Source organism: Oncorhynchus mykiss, chromosome 14 (assembly GCF_057628025.1).
Source record: "Oncorhynchus mykiss isolate SJ-2025 chromosome 14, ASM5762802v1, whole genome shotgun sequence".
In the NCBI taxonomy this organism is placed as follows: Eukaryota; Metazoa; Chordata; class Actinopteri; order Salmoniformes; family Salmonidae; genus Oncorhynchus; species Oncorhynchus mykiss.
Window position 1 is genome coordinate 4,140,891 of NC_143035.1, and position 20,469 is coordinate 4,161,359.

Sequence of the window (20,469 nt, forward strand, 5' to 3'; positions counted from 1 at the left end):
TAGATTAATTTCTTTCCACCTCTTTTTTTCCACTCTTTTCCTCTTTTGAGTTTGCTGGCGACACAACAGCCGGCGACACAACAGCCTGATCACCGACAACGACGAGACAGCCTATAGGGAGGAGGTCAGAGACCTGGCAGGGTGGTGCCAGAATAACAACCTATCCCTCAACGTAACCAAGACCAAGGAGATGATTGTGGACTACAGGAAAAGGAGCACCGAGCCCGTCCCCATTCTCATCGACGGGGCTGTAGTGGAGCAGGTTGAGAGCTTCAATTTCCTTGGTGTCCACATCAACAACAAATTAGAATGGTCCAAACACACCAAGACAGTCGTGAAGAGGGCACGACAAAACCTATTCCACCTCAGGAAACGAAAAATATTTGGCATGGTTCCTGAGACCCTCAAAAGGTTCTACAGCTGCAACATCGAGAGCATCACTGCCTGGTACGGCAATTGCTCGGCCTCCGACCGCAAGGCACTTCAGAGGGTAGTGCGTACGGCCCAGTGCATCACTGGGGCAAAGCTGCCTGCCATCCAGGACCTCTAAACCAGGCGGTGTCAGAGGAAGGCCCTGAAAATTGTCAAAGACCCCAGCCACCCCAGTCATAGACTGTTCTCTCTACTACCTCATGGCAAGCGGTACCACAGTGCCAAGTCTAGGACAAAAAGGCTTTTCAACAGTTTTTACCCCCAAGCCATAAGACTCCTTAACAGGTAACCAAATGTTTACCTGGACTATTTGCATATTGTGCCTCCCTCCAACCACTATTTTACTCTGCTGCTACTCTCTGTTTATCTTATATGCACAGTCACTTTAACTATACATTCATGTACATACTATTTCAATTGGCCCAACCAACCAGTGCTCCCGCACATAGGCTAACTGGGCTATCTGCATTATGTCCCACCACCCGCCAACCCCTCTTTTTACGCTACTGCTACTCTCTGTTCATCATATATGCATAGTCACTTTAACCATACCCACATGTACATACCACCTCAATAAGCCTGACTAACCGGTGTCTGTATTAAAGCCTTGCTACTCTTATTTTCAAATGTATTTTTACTGTTGTTTTATTTCTTTACTTACCTACACACACACACACACACACACACACACACACACACACACACACTTTTTTTCTCCGTACTATTGGTTAGAGCCTGTAAGTAAGCATTTCACTGTAAGGTCTATTACCTGTTGTATTCGGCGCATGTGACAAATAAACTTTGATTTGATTTGACTTCACCCTTTCCCAGCCCCCTCCCACTTACAAGTAAGACAATGTGCTTGACCTGATATTTACTAGAGCAATATTCACTCTCTCTCTCCCAAGACTCTCTCTACTTCTATCCTATAATCTCTCCTGTCTCTGCCTCTTCGACCCTACTCTCTTCCCTTTTCCCGTCCTTTCCCCACTTTCAGTTCGACCCCCCCTTCCTGCTCCGTGGCTGAGTGACTCACTGCAGCTGAGTGAAAATGGGGGAAACTAAACTTCTGGCCACTCCCCCTCTCTAACTTCTCTTCCTATGTATCCACTGCTAAAGCCACTTTCTATCACTCTAAATTTCAAACTTCTGCTTTAAATCCTGGGAAACTCTTTTCAACTTTCTGCTCCCTAGAATCAGTGGTGAGAAGCTGCTCATACCTACTGCCTTTCAGTTTGAGTATTAGTCAGCATTTCACATTCTAGAGGAACACGACGACTATAGGAAAAGCTAACATTTCTGTTACCAGAAAGGTAAGATTAACATAATTGTATTGAATTTTTGTATTGAATTTTTTTAAAACTTTGCCTATCTTGGTCAGGGCAATAATAGGCTAGTTGATTAGTAGGAAAATCAACATAAGCAACAAAATAATGATTTAACAATCAACCAACATAGAAATATTTACAAGGAAATATATATATTTGTTCTCATAGCTTCTTTGTTGAACAGACTGTTGATGTTCAATTATCATGATCACCGCCACAGGCTTACCTAGTACAAAAAAAAAGTTTGTTATACTGTTCTGATTATGTCTAGTGATCTAAAATGGCGAATGTTCCCGAACTGCTGCTGCTGAGTTTTCAGCACCTGGATTCAGGCGAGCTGGAGACATTTCAGTGGTACTTAAAGGGGCATGTGTTGGATGGATTTCCTAGCATCCCAAAGAGCCAGCTGGAGAATGCTAACAGACAGGTCACAGTGGATAAGATGGTGGAGAGTTACAGCGATGAGGGAGCTGTGCGAATCACACTGGATATCCTGAGGAAAATGAACCTGAACAATCTCTCAGAAAATTTTGAGAAGAACTACAAAGCAGGTAATACCGAAGTTTGTAGAACTGGTTTGGAGATACCTGTATTGACTGACTGAAGAACGTTTGAAAGTGGCTTTATTAGTAGAGCTAAACCTAAGGAATATTTTATTTTAGTGCAGTGATTCTCAATAATGCTTACCATATCATGTTATTATGTAGCAATCTCTCGTAAGCGGTTATGGAAGCAGGCTGAGAGGGATGAACTGAATGAGGAGGTCCCAAGCGACTCATATGAACTGTGAGAGAAGCTCATGTATAGCATACTTTTTCTGAACTGATTGTCATGAATATAGGAGCGCATGTTGTGGTGGTGTAGGGGAGCAGAGCAGTGATTGACTGTTTCCTGTGTCCAGGTCATCTGTGACTGATGGGAAGCGTGGTCGTCTGGTGTCTGTGACCTCTAGGCTGGGGGAAGAGCTGGAGGATCTGGGAAAGAAGGTAAGCCTAGTGCCATTTCTGAGGGGTCAAGTGTAATTCTGAATAAACCACATATCTAGATCACAGTATTCTCTGCTGACTGCTATATACATAATGCAGTGTGTGTGTGTGATGGCGCCGATAGAGATTCACTTCACTTCTAGTCCCTAGGAAACTGTGCGGTATTTTGTTTTTTATGTATTATTTATTACATTGTTAGCCCATAAAATCTTAAGTGTTATTCCATACAACCGGGAAGAACTATTGGATATTAGAGAGACGTCAACTTACCAGCACAACCAGCACTACGACCAGGAATACGACTTTCCCAAAGAAGATCCTTTGTCTGCACCTCCCAGGGCATTTGAACTGAATCCAGAGGCCGACCAAAAACAACCCTGCCGGAGGAGAGGGTGCCAGAGCGGTCTTCGGATGCGCGAACCCCACCCACCGCTCCCGAGTATATTACTCGCTAATGTCCAGTCCCTAGTTAACAAAGTCGACGAAATCTGGCCAAGAGTTGCTTTCCAAAGAGATATCTGAAATTGTAACATACTCTGTTGCACGGAAACATGGCAAGCTGGGGACATGCTGTCGGAGTCCATACAGCCAACAGGACTTTCAGGAATAAACATCTCTCCAGTAAGAAGAAAGTCGTATGTTTCATGATTAACGACTCATGGTGTAATTGTAACAACATACAGGAACTCAAGTCCTTTTGTTCACATGGCCTAGAGTTCCTCACAATCAAATGCTGAACATATTATCTCCCAAGAGAACTCTCCTCGGTTATCGTAACAGTCATGTATATCCCCTCGCAAGCGGATATCAAGACGGCCATCAAGGAACTTCACTGGACTTTATGCAAACTGGAAACCATATATCCCGAGGCTGTATTTATTGCAGCTGGAGATTTTAATAAAGCTAATTTGAGAACAAGGATACCTAAATTCTATCAGCATATCGATTGCTGTACACAAGCAATTAACACGCTCAACTATTGCTACTCTAACTTCCACAATGCATACAAGGCCCTCCACCACCCTCCTTTTGGCAAATCTGACCATGACTCCATCTTGCTCCCCTCCTACAGGCAGAAACTAAAACAGGAAGCACCCGTGCTTAGGTCTATACGATGCTGTTCTGACCAATTGGATTGCACGCTTGGAATCACGTGGACTGGGATATGTTCCGGGTAGCCTCAGATAATAACATTGACGTATATGCTGACTCAGTGAGCGAGTTATAAGGACGTGTATAGGAGATGTTGTACCCATTGTTGTTGTGACTATTAAAACCTTCCCTAACCAGAAACCGTGGATTGATGGCAGCATTATGCTGAAAGTGCATACCATCGTGTTTAATCATGGCAAGGAAATATGACCAAATACAAACAGTGTAGTTATTCCCTCCATAAGGCAAATAAACAAGCAAAGTGTCCGTACAGAGACAAAGTGGAGTCGCATTTCAATGGCTCAAAGACGAGACGTATGTGGCAGGGTCTACAGACAAGCATGGATTACAAAAAGAAAACCAGCCCCATCGCGGACATCGACGTCTTGCTTCCAGACAAATTAAACAACTTCTTTGCGCACTTTGAGGACAATGTAGTGCTACCGACGCGGCCCGCTACCAAAACCTGCAGGCTCTCCTTCTCCATGTCCGACGTGAGTAAAACATTTAAACGTGTTAACACTCGCAACGACATCCAGACGTCATCCCTAGCCGTGTCCTCAGAGCATGCGCAGACCAGCTGGCTGGTGTGTTTACAGACATATTCAATCAATCCCCTGTAGCAAACACTTATGTCATCATGAAGTGCTTTGAGAGTCTAGTCAAGAATCACATCACCTCTACCCTACCTGTCACCCTAGACCCACTTCAATTTGCTTACTGCTCCAATAGGTCCACAGATGATGCAATCGCCATCACACTGTAAACTGCCCTATCCCACCTGGACAAGAGGAATACCTATGTAAGAATGCTGTTCATTGACTAGAGCCAAGCATTCAACACCATTGTACCCTCCAAACTCATTAAGTTTGAGACCCTGGGTCTCAACCCTGCCCTGTGCAACTGGGTCCTGGACTTCCTGAAGGGCCGCCCCCATGTGGTGAAGGTAGGAAACAACATGTACACTCCGCTGATCCTCAACACTGGGGCCCCAACAGGATGCATTCTCAGCCCCCTCCTGTACTCCCTGTTCACCCACGACTGCGTGGCCATGCACGCCTCCAAATCAATCATCAAGTTTGCAGACGACACAACAGTGGTAGGCTTGATTACCAACAATGACAAGACAGCCTAAAGGGAGGAGGTGAGGGCCCTCGGAGTGTGGTGTCAGAAAAAAAACCTCTCACTCAATGTCAGCAAAACAAAAGAGATGATCATTGACTTCAGGAAACAGCAAAGGGAGCACCCCCTTATCCACATCGACAGGACAGCAGTGGAGAAGGTGGAATGTTTTAAGTTCCTCCGTGTTCATATCACCGACAAACTGAAATGGTTCACGCACACAGACAGTGTGGCGAAGAAGGCGCAACAGTGCCTCTTCAACCTCAGGAGGCGGAAAAAATGTGGCTTGTCACCGAAAACCCTCACTAATATTTACAGGTACACAATTGAGAGTATCCTGTCGGGCTGTATCACCGCCTGGTACGGCAACTGCACCGCCCACAACCACAAGGCTTTCCAGAGGGTGTTGCGGTCTGCACAACACATCACCCGGGGGCAAACTACCTGCCCTCCAGTTCACCCCACTTCCAACCAGAAGGCGAGGTCAGTAAAAGTGCATCAAAGCTGAGAGATTGAAAAACAGCTTCTATCTCAAGGCCATCAGATTGTTAAACAGCCACATTGGCACTGGCACAGAGAGGCGGCTGCCTACCTACAGACTTGATGTCATCGGCCACATTAATAAATGGAATACTAGTCATTTTAATAATGCCACTTTAAGAATGTTTACATATCTCACATTACTCATCTCATATGTATGTGTACTGTATCCGTCATTATCTATTCTTTACTATCTATTGCAGCTTAGCCGCTCTGTCACTGCTCATCCATATATTATACTTATATACTCTTACCCATGTTCCTTTGCTAGATTGTGTGTATTAGGTTTTGTTGTAGAATTTGTTAGATATTAGGTTTTGTTGTGGTATTGTTAGATATTACCTGTTAGATACTGCTGCACTGTCAGATCTAAACTCAGCAAAAAAAGGAACGTCCTCTCACTGTCAACTGCGTTAATTTTCAGCAAACTTAACATGTAGATCCTTGTATGAACATAACAAGATTCAACAACTGAGACATAAACTGAACAAGTTCCACAGACATGTGACTAACAAAAATGGAATAATGAGTCCCTGAAAAAAGGGGGGAGGGGGGGGGGGTCAAAATCAAAAGTAACAGTCAGTAAGTACTGCAGTGCATCTCCTCCTCATGGACTGCACCAGATTTGCAAGTTCTTGCTGTGAGATGTTACCCCACTCTTCCACTAAGGCACCTGCAAGATCTGGGGGAAATGGCCCTAGCCCTCACCCTCTGATCCAACAGGTCCCAGACGTGCTCAATGGGATTGAGATCCGGGCTCTTTGCTGGCCATGGCAGAACACTGACATTCCTGTCTTGAAGGAAATCACGCACAGAACGAGCAGTATGGCTGGTGGTATTGTCATGCTGGAGGGTCATGTCAGGATGAGCCTGCAGGAAGTGTACAACATGAGGGAGGAGGATGTTTTCCCTGTAACGCACAGCGTTGAGATTTCCTGCAATGACAACAAGTTCAGTCCAATGATGCTGTGACACACCACCCCAGACCATGACGGACCCTCCACCTCCAAATTGATCCCGCTCCAGACTACAGGCCTCGGTGTAAGACTCATTCAATCTGACCATCACCCCTGGTGAGACAAAACCGCAACTCGTAAGTGAAGAGTACTTTTGTCAGTCTTGTCTAGTCCAGTGACGGTGAGATTGTGCCCATAGTCGACGCTGTTGCCGGTGATGTCTGCTGAGGACCTGCCTTACAACAGGCCTACAAGCCCTCAGTCCAGCCTTTCTCTGCCTATTGAGGACAGTCTGAGCACTGATGAAGGGATTGTGCGTTCCTGGTGTAACTCTGGCAATTGTTGTTGCAATCCTGTACCTGTCCCGCAGTGTCTTAATGACCGTTCCACAGGTGCATGTTCATTAATTGTTTATGCTTCATTGAACAAGCATGGGGAAACAGTGTTTAAACCCTTTACAAAGAACATCTGTGAAGTAATTAGTATTTTTATGAATTATCTTTGAAAGACAGGGTCCTAAAAAAGTAACGTTTCTTTTTCTGCTGTGTTTAGAAGCATTAGCATTTCGCTACACTTGCAATAATATCTGCTAACCATGTGTATGTGACCAATAAACTTTGATTTGATTTTGTGTATGTGTGTGTGTAGACACAGGCTGAGTGGGATGAGTTGATCAGGGACTCATCTGGAATGTAAGTGTATCCGAAAATTATTTTCCTGAGCTAAGTGAAAGAAATATGGAACACAGCATTCCGAGGTGGTGTAGAGGAGCAATGTGTGACTTGACTGTTTTGGTGTCTAGGTTGGCCCCGTCTAGGGTGGAGCATAATCAACTGGAGATCACTAGGCTGAAGGAGAAGCAGAAGGAACTAATCATGAAGGTAAGACTTGGCCATGTCTGAGGTGTCAAACATAATTGTGAGTAAACCACATACAGGAAGTGCAGTATGCTGCACCGTGTGTGTGTGTGTGTGTGTGTGTGTGTGTGTGTGTGTGTGTGTGTGTGTGTGTGTGTGTGTGTGTGTGTGTGTGTGTGTGTGTGTGTGTGTGTGTGTGTGTGTGTGTGTGTGTGTCAGTGACGTGAGGTCGGTGGCTGGGTAGGCACTGTCTATTATCAAAGCCAGATTTACTCACAAATAAACTTTGCTGAAGCCGAAGTTCACCATACAACATATACAGTTGAAGTCAGAAGTTTACATACACCTTAGCCAAATACATTAAATTCAGTTTTTCACAATTCCTGACATTTAATCCAAGTAAAAATTCCCTGTCTTAGGTCAGTTAGAATCACCACTTTATTTTAAGAATGTTAAATGTCAGAATAATAGTAGAGAGAATGATTTATTTCAGTTTTTATTTCTTTCATCACATTCCCAGTGGGTCAAAAGTTAACATACACTCAGTTAGTATTTGGCAGCATTGCCTTTAAAGTGTTTATCTTCGGTCAAATATTTTGGGTATCCTTCCACAAGCTTCCCACAATAAGTTGGGTGAATTTTGGCCCATTCCTCCTGACAGAGTTGGTGTAACTGAGTCAGGTTTGTAGGCCTCCTTGCTTGCATTGACGTCTTTGTGATGGCCACTCCAATACCTTGACTTTGTTGTCCTTAAGCCATTTTGCCACAACTTTGGAAGTATGCTTGGGGTAATTGTCCATTTGGAAGACCCATTTGCGACCAAGCTTTAACTTCCTGACTGATGTCTTGAGATGTTGCTTCAATATATTCACATCATTTTCCTTCCTCATGATGCCATTTATTTTGTCAAGTGCACCAGTCCCTCCTGTAGCAAAGCACCCCCCCCCCAAACATGATGCTGCCATCCCAGTGCTTCACGGTTGGGATGGTGTTCTTCGGCTTGCAAGCCTCCCCCTTTTCCTCCAAAAACAACGATGGTTATTATGGCCAAACAGTTCTATTTTTTTTCATCAGACCAGAGGACATTTCTCCAAAAAGTACGATCTTTGTCCCCATGTGCAGTTGCAAACTATAGTCTGGCTTTTTTATGGCAGTTTTGGAGCAGTGGCTTCTTCCTTGCTGAGCGGCCTTTCAGGTTATGTCAATATAGGACTCATTTCATTGTGGATATAGATACTTTTGTACCTGTTTCCTCCAGCATATTCACAAGGTCCTTTGCTGTTGTTCTGGGATTGATTTGCACTTTCGCACCAAAGTACGTTCATCTCTAGGAGACAGAACGTGTCTCCTTCCTGAGCAGTATGACGGCTGCGTGGTCCCATGGTGTTTATACTTGCATACTATTGTTTGTACAGATGAATGTGGTACCTTCAGGCATTTGGAAATTGCTCCCAAGGACAAACCAGACTTGTGGAGGTCTCCAATTTTTTTCTGAGGTCTTGGCTGATTGCTTTTGATTTTCCCATAATGTCTAGCAAAGAGGCACTGAGTTTGAAGGTAGGCCTTAAAATACATCCATAGGTACACCTCCAATTGACTCAAATGATGCCAATTAGCCTATCAAAAGCTTCTAAAGCCATGACATCATTTTCTGGAAATTTCCAAGCTGTTTAAATGCAGTCAACTTAGTGTATATAAACTTCTGATCCACTGGAATTGTGATACAGTGAATTATAAGTGAAATAATCTGTCTGTAAACAACTGTTGGAAAAAGTACTTGTGTCATGCACAAAGTAGATGTCCTAACCGACTTGCCAAAACTCTAGTTTGTTAGCAAGAAATTTGGGGAGTGATTGAAAACGAGTTGTAATGACTCCAACCTAAGTGTATGTAAACTTCCGACTTCAACTGTAGCTCCAACAACCAGTGACATACACTCGTAGGCTATTAACTGAAATTGACAGTTTTCACTAAATGAAGGCCTAAATACTAATGTTACCAAGGTACACAAGCGATAGCCTCCAATGGCCGCATATTTTATATCATCTGACAAAATGACACTGCTCAACTCAGCTCAGTCATAAACATTACAACAAAATTGTTGAAGGTTTCTAACGAAATATCCATATCAACAATCAAAATGACTGAAAAATGGTGTCATCAAAATGAAATTCTAGCTTGATAAATCAAACACCAACATGAAAAACAAATGTTAGGTTCTAAACAATCTCAGTAAAAACTCAAATGGACAACTAGAAAAAGCTCAAACCAAGTTTATTCACCCACTGGGTCATACAGCTGCAAAGACAAAGCATGATTACATAAGCACATATATTTATAACCTTCTAATAAGTGTGGTCAATTCCTTACACATCTAGACAACCAATCCATATTTGTTGCTAGGCAGTAATTTAATTGGTTCCTCTCACTGGTGTAGTCACAGCCCTGCCTGTTATTAAAACCTTTGTGGGCGTGGAATCTATGCGTGAGATTGTACTACAGTAGGAGAGACATTGTGGTAAGCCTACCAGAGGTTTCTTCTCAATTCATCTGTTGATTTAATCTCAAGACGCATTCCTCACTTCTCCCTATTTCCGCAGCCGGCCTGCCTTATCAGAGACTAACTAATGCCTTTTACCTCTCTCAGAAACCGGGAGCAGAATATGAATCTTCTGCTCTCCATAACTTTCCATATTCCTAGTTCCCATCTACCCTTCATTGACCCCAACATATACATTCCTTATACATGCAAAGTAATGAATGCGTTATAGTATGGTAACATGATCCAGTACATTTCAAGCTAGAGTCTAACACAAAGCAATTGGGCACGCTATAAACAGCTGATCTGCAAATAATAAAACAAACAGATATTAAGCAATAGACAAACCAACATAATGCATTGAAATAAAGGGCATTATCAAGGTAAACAAAGCAAACTCAACCAAACAATGGAAAGAATTAGGATAGTAAGCTAGCAAGGAAAATCTTATAGAAAGGTAGCTGAGTCTGGGGCCAGGATCCAGCACTGCTGAACTGTCACGATCGTCTAATGAATTAACGGACCAAGGCACAGCGTACGTAGAGTTCCACATGTTTATTAAATGAAACTCACAAAAACAATAAAGAGCAACGAAACGTGAAGCAAATGCAGTGCTCACAGGCATCAACACAAAAACAAGATCCCACAAAAACCCAGTGGGAAAAGGCTGCTAAATATGATCCCCAATCAAGAGACAAAGATAGACAGCTGCCTCTGATTGGGAATCATACCAGGCCAACATAGAAATACAAAAACTAGAGTACCCACCCTAGTCACACCCCGACCTAACCAAATAGAGAATAAGGCTCTCTAAGGTCAGGGTGTGACAGTACCCCCCCCCCCCCCCCCCCCCCAAAGGTGCGGACTCCGGCCGCAAAACCTATAGGGGAGGTTCCGGGTGGGCATCTAGCCTCAGTGGCGGCTCCGGTGCGGGACGTAGACCACGCTCCACTCGCGGATCCGTCAGCTTCGGTGGTGGCTCTGGTGCGGGGATCGTCGCCGGAAGCTCCGGACCGTGGATCGCCGCTGGAGGCTCCAGTCCGTGGATCGCCGCCGGAGGCTCCAGTCCGTGGATCGTCGCCGGAAGCTCCGGACCGTGGATCGTCGCTGGAGGCTCTGGACTAGGAACCCTCGCAGGAGGCTCTGGACTTGGAACCCCCGCAGGAGGCTCTGGACTAGGAACCCTCGCAGGAGGCTCTGGACTGGGAACCCTCGCTGAGAGTGCGAGGAGGAGGAACAGGACGTACCCGACGGGGGACACGCACTTCAGGGAGAGTACGAGGAGGCGGCACAGGACGTACTGGGCTGTGGAGGCGCATTGGAGACCTGGTGCTTAGAGCTGGCACGGAAGGTGCCGGAACGGTGACACACTCTGCATGGTGAGTGCGGGGAGCTAGCACAGGACGTACTGGGCTGTGGCGGTGCACTGGAGACCTGGTGCGTAGAACCGTCACAACTTGTACCGGAACGGTGACACATACACTTGAGGCCAGATGCATGAAACTGGTGCAGATGACACCGGACTGGTGTCACACTCCTCAGCGCGCCCACTCTGCAGCACTCTCATCGCCACCACCTCTCTCCGGAATCTTTCGTCTTTCGAGTACCTCCTTCGACTCCCTGACGGTCTCTGGCTCATTCCTCGGCTCCGCTGACCACCCCATGTGCCCCCTCCCCCCAATTTTTTTTTTTGAGGCTGCTTCTTGGGCCTTCGTCGTGGCCGTGAAACTACGGTGTCGTCGCTGTCCCTCCTTCCCTGCTTCCGCCTGCTTCCATGGCAGGCTTTTGTCTCTTGCCATTATTTCCTCCCAGGCCCAGGATCCCTGCTCCTCCTGGGCACGCTGCTTGGTCCGTGGGTGGTGGGATCTTCTGTCACGATCGTTATAATGAATGTCGGACAAAGGCACAGTGTACGTAGAGTTCCACATGTTTATTAAATGAAACTCTCAAAAACAATAAAGAGCAATGAAACGTGAAGCAAATGCAGTGCTCACAGGCATCAACACAAAAACAAGATCCCACAAAAACCCAATGGGAAAAGTCTGCCTAAATATGATCCCCAATCAGAGACAACGATAGCCTCTGAACCATACCAGGCCAACATAGAAATACAAAAACTAGAGTACCCACCCTAGTCACACCCCGACCTAACTAAATAGAGAATAAAAGGCTCTCTAAGGTCAGGGCGTGACATGAACGGACACCCATCTACACACAATACCCCATAATGACAACGTGAAAATATGTTTTTAGAAATGTTTGCAAATGTATTGAAAATGTAATACAGAAATATCTAAATTTACATAATAATGAATAGTCTTGAGTCAATACATGTTAAAATCACCTTCGGCAGTGATTAGTCTTTCTAGGTAAGTCTCTAAGAGCTTTGCACACCTGGATTGTACAATATTTGCCCATTACTATTTTTTAAATGATTCAAGCTCTGTCAAATTGGTTGTTGATCATTGCAAGACAACGATTTTCAAGTCTTGCCATATATTTTCAAGCAGATTTTAGTCAAAACTGAAACTCGACCACTCAGGAACATTGACTGTCTTCTTGGTAAGCAACTCCAGTGTGGATTTGGCTTTGTGCTTCAGCTTATTGTCTTGATGAAAGGTGAATTCATTTCACAGTGTCTGGTGGAAAGTTGACTGAACCAAGTTTTCCTCCAGTGATTTTGCCTGTTCTTAGCTGCATTCTGTTTCTTTTATAACCGAAAAAAAACTCCCCAGTACTTAACGATTACAAGCATACCTATAACATGATGCAACCACCACTATGCTTGAAAATGTGGAGAATGGTACTCAGTAATGTGCTCTATTGGATTTGCCCCAAACATAACACTTTTGTATTCAGAACAAAAAGTGATTTTTTTTTACATGTATGAGAGAGGCCTGTCATTTTCATCATATGTACACTTCAAATATGACAGACAAAATTAGAGAAAAAAAATCCAGAAAATCACATTGTAGGATTTTTAATGAATTTATTTGCAAATTATGGTGGAAAATAAGTATTTGGTCACCTACAAACAAGCAAGATTTCTGGCTCTCACAGACCTGTAACTTCTTCTTTTAGAGGCTCCTCTGTCCTCCACTCGTTACCTGTATTAATGGCACCTGTTTGAACTTGTTATCAGTATAAAAGACACCTGTCCACAACCTCAAACAGTCACACTCCAAACTCCACTATGGCCAAGACCAAAGAGCTGCCAAAGGACACCAGAAACAAAATTGTAGACCTGCACCAGGCTGGGAAGACTGAATCTGCAATAGGTAAGCAGCTTGATTTGAAGAAATCAACTGTGGGAGAAATTATTAGTGAAATGGAAGACATACAAGACCACTGATAATCTCCCTCGATCTGGGGCTCCATGCAAGATCTCACCCCGTGGGTTCAAAATGATCACAAGAACGGTGAGCAGAAATCCCAGAACCATACGGTGGAACCTAGTGAATGACCTGCAGAGAGCTGGGTCCAAAGTAACAAAGTCTACCATCAGTAACACACTACGCCGCCAGGGACTCAAATCCTGCAGTGCCAGACGTGTCCCCCTGCTTAAGCCAGTACATGTCCAGGCCCGTCTGAAGTTTGCTAGAGAGCATTTGGATGATCCAGAAGAAGATTGGGAGAATGTCATATGGTCAGATGAAATCAAAATATAACTTTTTGGTAAAAACTCAACTCGTCGTGTTTGGAGGACAAAGAATGCTGAGTTGCATCCAAAGAACACCATACCTACTGTGAAGCATGGGGGTGGAAACATCATGCTTTGGGGCTGTTTTTCTGCAAAGGGACCAGGATGACTGATCCGTGTAAAGGAAAGAATGAATGGGGCCATGTATCGTGAGATTTTGAGTGAAAACCTCCTTCCATCAGCAAGGGCATTGAAGATGAAACGTGGCTGGGTCTTTCAGCATGACAATGATCCCAAACACACCGCTCGGGCAACGGAGTGGCATCGTAAGAAGAATTTCAAGGTCTTGGAGTGGCCTAGCCAGTCTCCAGATCTCAACCCCATAGAAAATCTTTGGAGGGAGTTGAAAGTCTGTGTTGCCCAGCAACAGCCCCAAAACATCACTGCTCTAGAGGAGATCTGCATGGAGGAATGGGACAAAATACCAGCAACAGTGTGTGAAAACCTTGTGAAGACTTACAGAAAACGTTTGACCTCTGTCATTGCCAACAAAGGGTATATAACATAGTATTGAGATAAACTTTTGTTATTGACCAAATAATTATTTTCCACCATAATTTGCAAATAAATTCATTAAAAATCTTACAATGTGTTTTTCTGGATTTTTTTTCTTCTTTTGTCTATCATAGTTGAAGTGTATCTATGATGAAAATTACAGGCCTCTCTCATCTTTTTAAGTGGTAGAACTTGCACAATTGGTGGCTGACAAAATACTTTTTTGCCCCACTGTATAAAATATATATATATATATAGTATATAAAATATATAAAAGTGCAAAAATGTAAAGAAACTGTTTTTGCTTTGTCATTATGGGGTATAGTGTGTAGCTTGATGAGGATTTTTAAAATCTATTTTAGAATAAGGCTGTAACATAACAAAAGGTTGAAAAAAATCAAGGGGTCTGAATACTTTCCGAATGCTCTGTATATTGGAGGGTGGGGTTAGCCTACCCTGACTGCGTGTGTGTGTGTGTGTGTGTGTAAACATGTGTGGTACATTTTCTAAATGCCTTTTTTGGTTGTCATGTGCTGTTTGCAGATTTTGTATTAGTCAGACCTATTTCTAAATTGTTCTTAAATGGAGGAATCCCCCTGCTCTGTTGTTTCAGGAAACCCAGCTTGTTGAGTGTATGATAGTGGTTGTTCTGCAGCGACTTAATGAAGTAAAGCTGCAGCAGTTTCAGTGGCACCTGACTAAGGGGAAGTTGGAAGTCTTCGATCCCATTCCAAAGGACCAGCTGAAGAAAGGTGACAGGAAAGACACAGTGGATAAGATGGTGGACAAGTACAGTCCTGAGGGAGCTGTGGGAATCACAGTGAAGATTCTGAGAAAGATTAAGCTAAACGATCTCGCTGTTGAGTTAGAAAATAACTACAGAGAAGGTAACTAATTCAGCAGCTTGTGTTGATTGACTTAAACCCTGTGTAACATTAAACCATTATGAACACACGCACGCACGCACGCCACACACACATACACTGTGCTTTACTTGCTGATATCATCAGTTGTGTTGGTTGCAGCAGGGTCACGTTGCAGGTCTGTTTCCTTTTCTGTCGTTTTGGTTCCTCATGAAACACGGATGACACCAATTTCACTCCCTCTTTTTCTCTCTTTTAGCTGACGGAGCAAAAGGACATGTTAATGGGGAAAGTCGATTCCTCCACTCAAACTCTGGCCACCTCTCCAACACACCATCATAGCTCAGAATGGATGCCGCCAATCTAATGTTTCTGGAAATAAGAGCTTTGGTGTAAATTCGATTTTTTAAAATGTTTTGTTTATTTATATTGAATGTGAATGTTGAATATTGAATGTGTTTGACAAGACAGACGAAGAGCATTACATTTCCTCAGTTAAGAACTTAGGTGATCAAGGCAACATCTTATCACACAATCTTATGAGCTGATATGGTGTCTGTTGGACACCATTGGACATAAGCACAACATTTTTTATGAAGATGTACATACACCATTTACTGGCAGTAAAAGTGTTGCATAAGTAAATCATTTCATTATTTCTCAGTCTTTTAGAATGAGTTACTTGTTATATGTGTGCCCGATGCCACCAATCATCTCTGATTCTCTGCTGGGCGCGCAATGTCAAGTGCGGAATATTTAGTGTGGCCTCATTCAAATAATCCATAGCCTATAGCCTATACGAAGTGCATGCTCGGGGAAGCACAAATTAAATTTCTAAGAAAATGTACTTCCTAAATATGATAGGCTATTTACGTTGACTGGAAATAAGTATTGATTGGCTACATTCATTTGTCTATGTCAGATGTGTGCGTACTGGTAGTGAAGTCAGGTGCAGGAGAGCAGAGATTTGGCGCACACTTTATTTAGGCAAAAGTGCAAAATACGCAAAACCGTCACAAGAATTATGTTTAACAATAAACATGGTTTGTGAAAAATAACACGGAAAAACAAGCCAGTCTGGCGCGTCAACAATACACAGGTAACACAAAAAAATCTTACACAAAGACATGATGGGGAACAGAGGAATAAATACATGTAGAATGATTGGGGAATGAAAACCAGGTGTGCAGGGAACAAGACAAAACAAATGGGTACATGAAAAAGGGAGCAGCGATGGCTAGAAAGCCGGAGACGTCGACCATCGAACGCCGCCCGCACAAGGAGAGGAGCCGACTTTGGCGGAAGTCGTGACAGTCTAGGCCTGTGAATCGTAGGTTACTCCTCCTGGATGTTATGCAAAACTTTGCAAGTCAAGGGAACATTTTCAAACAATCTATGTGCACAAATTTGGAATTAAATATTGATATGCTGCTGGAATCGGGGCTAGTTGTCTGTCCCAGTGCCATAGACATCGGGAGTTTGACAAACCCTGTTTAAGATAAGAATTCTCATTTTATTTTCATGCTAGCACCAAGAGATCAACCCGGAAGGTTGTAGGCTATAACGGATAAGGAGAGTGAGGTTGTCTGCTGTGGTCTGTGAACCCACAACCTTCCGGGTTGCAGCCCTCTGCGCTATCAAAAATGCTATTGTAATCCTTGAAAGTACTGTTTGCTTTTAAAATAAGTAAAGGGTTCAATTGGGCTGTGCACTCCTAATAACCTCAATGTCTTAATATGTATTACTGTAGTAATCACACTCATGAAATAGTATGAATTATCCTCTTATATTATTTTCTTTCAGGAGTAATTATTTTTTAATAATGACTTTATGGTGTGAAATTTAACAATACAGATAATGAATCAACAATTAATTCAATCAATACAACAACAAAAAGTCCTAAGTTGTACACAAGCACAACCATGAATTTGTCCAACGTAAGTATGTTGGATTTTACTTGCATGAAACAGTTCAGCGGTGATGAATTAAAGGAATTCTTGCAGTCTGTTGTGGTCCTTGACGTCCACAGAGCTGTAGAGTAAACCAGTCGAATCCCACAAGGGGAGCTCCAACCAATGATTTATATATATGTACTAGATAACTAATAGAGGGCGCTGTGTTAAAGCCACCGTGCCTCCATCTTGGCACTCCCTCACCATTGTAAAATATATTTTGGAACGTATTTAAACCCACAGTGGAGGTGTCATAATACCCATACAACCTAGCTGTCAAACAGGGAAATGGTTCCAATCGTTTTCCCACCATTAATTTGTCCTATCGGGGATTTTAGAAACACTTAAAATATGTAAATGTAAATCTCTCTTGGACAAGGTGACTTTTATCAATATATTTGGTTCTATTTACACTCAGATTCTAAAAAGCTAATTGGCATCAAAGTAGACATCATGCAAAACTACAAATCCCTGCAAACTCCTGCACGTCATCTCTAGCTGACACCTTTTGTAAATACAAGCAAATATATTGATAAAAGCCACCTTGTCCTAGAGAAATTTACACGGTTATCAAAATGAATGGTGGAAAAACATTTGGAACAATTTGACCACTAGGTTTTATGAGTCATAGTGTGGTACTCCATATGCATTTATTAACTTCTACATTCGTTTTTTGCCACATTTACTATATTAGACACTTTTATGCATTCTTTCAAAGTATATTGTGAGCTAAACAGAAAAAATACAAATATATAAAACATTTTCCTTGAAGTATAATTTTTTTTTTATTAATAATGTTAGTCTCCAGTACAATTTTTTAAATAATGAAATACATATAATTTTGTCCTTAAATTGAAATACTGTAGAATTCCATTCATTCCTATGGAGGACTGCTCCTACTGGGGAGTGAAAATATGGCTGACCAGTGGCATCAAAGACTCTCAATGGCCAATACATAGCGTCAGCACTCCAGGGTTTATATACCTCATTGGCTCCAACAAAGGTGCCAGGCAGTGTCCACGTGATGACGTCACAATGAGTTGCAAAGGCACTTTAGTAAGCTGGACAACATCACAATGTGTACGCATGCATGTGTCTGTACCTTTGTGTGTGTCTCTTCACAGTCCCGTTGTTTCATAAGGTGTATTTTTACCCGTTTTTAAACATCTTTATTCTACAGCTTGCATCAGTTACCTGATGTGAAATAGAGTTCCATGTAGTCATGGCTCTATGTAGTACTGTCCACCTCCCATAGTCTGTTCTTGGACTTGGGGACTGTGAAGAGACCTCTGGTGGTATGTCTTGTGGGGTATGAATGGGTGTCATTCAGCTTGCCAACACCTCTTACAAAAACAAGTAGTGATGAATTTAATCGCTCTTCCACTGAGCCATGAGAGATTGACATGCATGCAATTAATGTTAGCTCTGTGTACTTTTAAGGGCCAGCTGTGCTGCCCTGTTCTGAGCCAACTGCAATTTTCCCAAGTCCCTCTTTGTGGCACCTGATTAACTAGTTCACAATAGTTATCTTTTGCTTGTATTTAGCCCCATTCTTCAGCTCCACGCAACCCCTCCCATCTACAGTTGAAGTCATAGGTTTACATACACCTTAGCCAAATACATTTAAACTCAGTTTTACACAATTCCTGACATTGTGTATAAAGTATAAAGTATAAATTCCCTGTCTTAGTTCAGTTTGGATCACCACTTTATTTTAAGAATGTGAAATGTCAGAATTATAGTAGAAATAATTATTTATTTCAGGTTTTATTTCTTTCATCACATTCCCAGTGGGTCAGAAATTTACACACACTCAATTAGTATTTGTTAGCATTGCCTGTAAATTGTTTAACTTGGGTCAAAAGTTTTGGGTAGCCTTCCACAAGGTTCCCACAATAAGTTGGCAAAATTTTGGCCCATTCCTCCTGACAGAGCTGGTGTAACTGAGTCAGGTTTGTAGGCCTCCTTGCTTGCACACACTTTTTCAGTTCTGCCCACTAATTTTTCTATGGGATTGAGGTCAGGGCTTTGTGATGGCCACTCCAATACCTTGACTTTGTTGTCCTTAAGCCATTTTGCCACAACATTAGAAGAATGCTTGTGTTCATTGTCCATTTGGAAGACCCATTTGCGACCAGGCTTTAACTTCCTGACTGATGTCTTGAGATGTTGCTTCAATATATCCACATAATTTTCCAACCTCATGATGCCATCTATTTTGTGAAGTGCACCAGTCCCTCCTGCAGCAAAGCACTCCCACAACATGATGCTGTTCTTCAACTTGCTAGCCTCCCCCTTTTCCCTCCAAACATAACGATGGTCATTATGGCTGAACAGTTCTATTTTTGTTTCATCAGACTAGAGTACATTTCTCCAAAAAGTATGATCTTTGGCCACATGTGCAGTTGCAAACTGTAGTCTGGCTTTTTTATGGCAGTTTTGGAGCAGTGGTTTCTTCCTTGCTGAGCAGCCTTTCAGGTTATGTCAATATAGGTGTCAGGATAGCTAGGAGTGGTGGGTGTGGAGTCAAGCGCAGAGAGCAAAGTTCCAAAAGAGAATGTTTATTCCAAATATGGGTCAAGCCAAAAACAGGCACACATGACCACAAAAACAGGAACGAAAACAAACCGTAAGCAAATAAACCACAAACCTCCAATGACAGCAAAATTAACAAGCCCACACAAAAGCAGGTGGGCCCTGAAGGCTTAAATAGCCCTGAATAAACGGTTAACAAGAAACAGGTGAAAACAATCAAGACAAAACCAACAGAAAAGGGGAAAGGAGTCAGTGGCAGCTAGTAGATCGGTGACGACGACCACCGGTTGCCACCCGAACAGGGAGAGGAGCCACCTTCGGTGGAAGTCGTGACAATAGGACTCGGTTTACTGTGGATATAGATACTTTTGTACCTGTTTCCTCCAGCATCTTCACAAGGTCCTTTGCTGTTGTTCTGGGATTGATTTGCACTTTTCGCACCAAAGTATGTTCATCTCTAGGAGACAGAATGCGTTTCCTTCCTGAGCGGTATGACGGCTGCATGGTCCCATGTTGTTTATACTTGTATACTATTGTTTGTACAGATGAACGTGGTACCTTCGGGCGTTTGGAAATTGCTCCCAAGGACAAACCAGACTTGTGGAAGTCTCCAATTTTCTTTCTGAGGTCTTGACTGATTTCTTTTGATTTTCCCATGATGTTAAGCAAAGAGGCACTGAGTTTGAAGGTAGGACTTGAAATACATCCACAGGTACACCTCCAATTGAGTCAAATGATGCCAATTAGCCTATCATTTAATGGAATTTCTCAAGCTGTTTAAAGGCACAGTCAACTTAATGTAAACTTCTGACCCACTGGAATTGTGATAGTGATTTATAAGTGAAATAATCTGTCTGTAAACAATTGTTGGAAAAATTACGTGTCATGCACAAAGTAGATGTCCTAACAGACTTGCCAAAACTATAGTTTGTTAACAAGAAATTTGGGGAGTGGTTGAAAAACAAGTTTTAATGACTCCAACCTAAGTGTAGTAAACCTCCGACTTCAACTG

General features: G+C 42.9%; 1 protein-coding gene across 3 annotated transcripts; it reads left to right on the forward strand.

Moving 5' to 3' along the window:
• The first annotated feature begins 1,557 nt into the window (after positions 1 to 1,557).
• Positions 1,558 to 15,628, forward strand: casp (caspace-like protein). 3 transcript variants are annotated; one of them, XM_036942646.2, is made up of 8 exons: positions 1,558 to 1,745; positions 2,151 to 2,311; positions 2,468 to 2,546; positions 2,662 to 2,746; positions 7,165 to 7,208; positions 7,319 to 7,397; positions 14,721 to 14,994; positions 15,230 to 15,615. In XM_036942646.2, exons 2-8 carry the CDS (start codon positions 2,203 to 2,205, stop codon positions 15,310 to 15,312), a joined length of 753 nt encoding a protein of 250 aa, XP_036798541.2. In that variant the 5' UTR covers positions 1,558 to 1,745; positions 2,151 to 2,202; the 3' UTR covers positions 15,313 to 15,615.
• The last annotated feature ends 4,841 nt before the right edge of the window (positions 15,629 to 20,469 follow it).

Coding starts and splice junctions, on each gene's coding strand:
- casp (XM_036942646.2), top strand. CDS start 2,203: ATGGTGGAGAGTTACAGCGATGAGGGAGCTGTGCGAATCACACTGGAT. Junction 2,747..7,164: donor TGGAGGATCTGGGAAAGAAG/GTAAGCCTAGTG, acceptor GTGTGTGTGTAG/ACACAGGCTGAGTGGGATGA. Junction 7,209..7,318: donor ATCAGGGACTCATCTGGAAT/GTAAGTGTATCC, acceptor TTTGGTGTCTAG/GTTGGCCCCGTCTAGGGTGG.